This window comes from Cyprinodon variegatus, unplaced genomic scaffold (assembly GCF_000732505.1).
Source record: "Cyprinodon variegatus isolate N-32 unplaced genomic scaffold, C_variegatus-1.0 Scaffold1294, whole genome shotgun sequence".
NCBI classification, from domain to species: Eukaryota; Metazoa; Chordata; class Actinopteri; order Cyprinodontiformes; family Cyprinodontidae; genus Cyprinodon; species Cyprinodon variegatus.
The window spans coordinates 120,692-122,467 of record NW_015151747.1 but is presented as its reverse complement, the minus strand read 5'-3'; the positions used below and the strand labels follow the sequence as shown (position 1 = coordinate 122,467).

Genomic DNA, 1,776 nt, shown 5'->3' with positions numbered 1-1,776 from the left:
TCCTTGGCGCTCTCTCCTTGATGCTCTCTCCTTGGCGCTCTCTGCCTTGGTGCTCTCTCCTTGGCGCTCTCTCCTTGATGCTCTCTCCTTGGCGCTCTCTGCCTTGGTGGTCTCTGCCTTGGCACTCTCTCTTTCACGCTCTCTACCTTGGCGCTCTCTGCCTCGGTGATCTCTGCCTTGGCGCTCTCTGCTGTGATGCTCTCTCCCATGATGCTCTCTCCCATGATGCTCTCTCCCATGATGCTCTCTGCCATGATGCTCTCTGCCATGATGCTCTCTGCCATGATGCTCTCTGCCATGCAGCTCCTGGTGGATGTGGACGGCAAACAGGAATGGAGAGACTGTGCTGAAGTCAGCGGGCTCCGTCTGCCAGCAGGGTACTACTTTGGAGCTTCCTCTGCTACCGGAGACCTGTCAGGTGAAAACATCCACACAGCACGGAGGACGGCCTCTCAGCCGTTTGAATTCAATTAGGCTGCATTTCTAGGAACTGCTCAAAATTCAGCTGCAGGCTAAAGATAAGCATAAACTCAGCTCCCATTGGAGGAGATGAATGATCAAACACATCCGCAGTTTCAGCTCCCTCTGGTTCTAGAAGCTTCCAGACTAAAGATCATTAACCTAAACCACCAGAGCTGAACGTCCATAAAACAAATGAAAACTTTAATTAGGAAAAGCGCAGAAATGAAAGCAGCCTTGAAAACTTTAATTAGGAAAAGCGCAGAAATGAAAGCAGCCTTAAATGTTTGTCTCCTTTACCAGATAACCATGACATCATCTCAATGAAGGTCTACCAGCTGACAGTGGAGCGGACTCCAGAGGAGGAGGAGGAGGATGAAGAGGTGGTGTCCATGCCGCGGGTGGACAACATGAAGCAGTTTGAAGGTAGAAGCAGCTCCACTTTTTGGCCCCGTAGAAGAAGCCCTCACTGAGATGCTCTGTCCTCTGTCTTCCAGTGGACGTGGAGGATGAAGGAATGAGTGGAGTCCAGTTCTTCTTCACGCTGCTCTTCTCCATCCTGGGCCTCGGCGTTGTGGCGGTGGTGGGCCTGGTGCTCTACAGCCGCTGGAAGGAAAACAAACGCAAACGCTTCTACTGAGGAGGCTCCTCCATCTACATTACAACCACTGATGAACAGAACCAACCAGAACTCTCCTCACCAGCAGGGGGCGGCTGCGTTCAGATCAGGTGTCTCTGATTGGACAGTTGCGTCTGTGGCTCTTTGAAGATAATCTAAAGAACTAGTTTTCTAGAAGCAGCCAACTGCAGTCTGATGACCTTATTGCTGCTAAATGAGCAGACTGAGTCCCTGTGAGACCCCCCACCCCCACCTATAGCCATTCAATCAGTAACTGTGAAGTGATTTACTCTGCTAGCTGCTCCTACTTTCTCTCTGAGGTTTCCTCCAGTTTACCTCAGACTGTTGCACTGATATAGACCCACCGCCTGTTGGACCTCAGGGATTAAAGGCTGGTTCTGTGCCTGGTTCTGACTGGACCCGGTCTGACCTGCCTGGTTCTGACTCGACCCGGTCTGACCTGCCTGGTTCTGACTGGACCCGGTCTGACCTGCCTGGTTCTGACCCACAAACACCTGACCCTGAATGACCCGTAGCCTTTTAACTTTCTAATTGTTTACATCAGAGATCAGATGAGTTTCCAGCCGGGAGCTTCTACAGACCTCTGACTTCAGCAGGGTGACCATCATCATCATCCTCTCTAAGCATCATCATCATCCTCTCTGACCATCATCATCATCCTCTCTAAGCATCATCAT

General features: G+C 51.1%; 1 protein-coding gene across 1 annotated transcript in view; it reads left to right on the top strand.

Moving 5' to 3' along the window:
- LOC107102668 (VIP36-like protein) overlaps positions 1-1,694 on the top strand; it is a 13,001-nt gene extending 11,307 nt beyond the window's left edge. Inside the window, exons 5-7 of the mRNA XM_015402056.1 lie at positions 304-418; positions 763-885; positions 957-1,694. Of these exons, the coding sequence (XP_015257542.1) occupies positions 304-418; positions 763-885; positions 957-1,099 (381 nt within the window). The 3' untranslated portion in view covers positions 1,100-1,694. The remainder of the gene's footprint in view (positions 1-303; positions 419-762; positions 886-956) is intronic.
- The last annotated feature ends 82 nt before the right edge of the window (positions 1,695-1,776 follow it).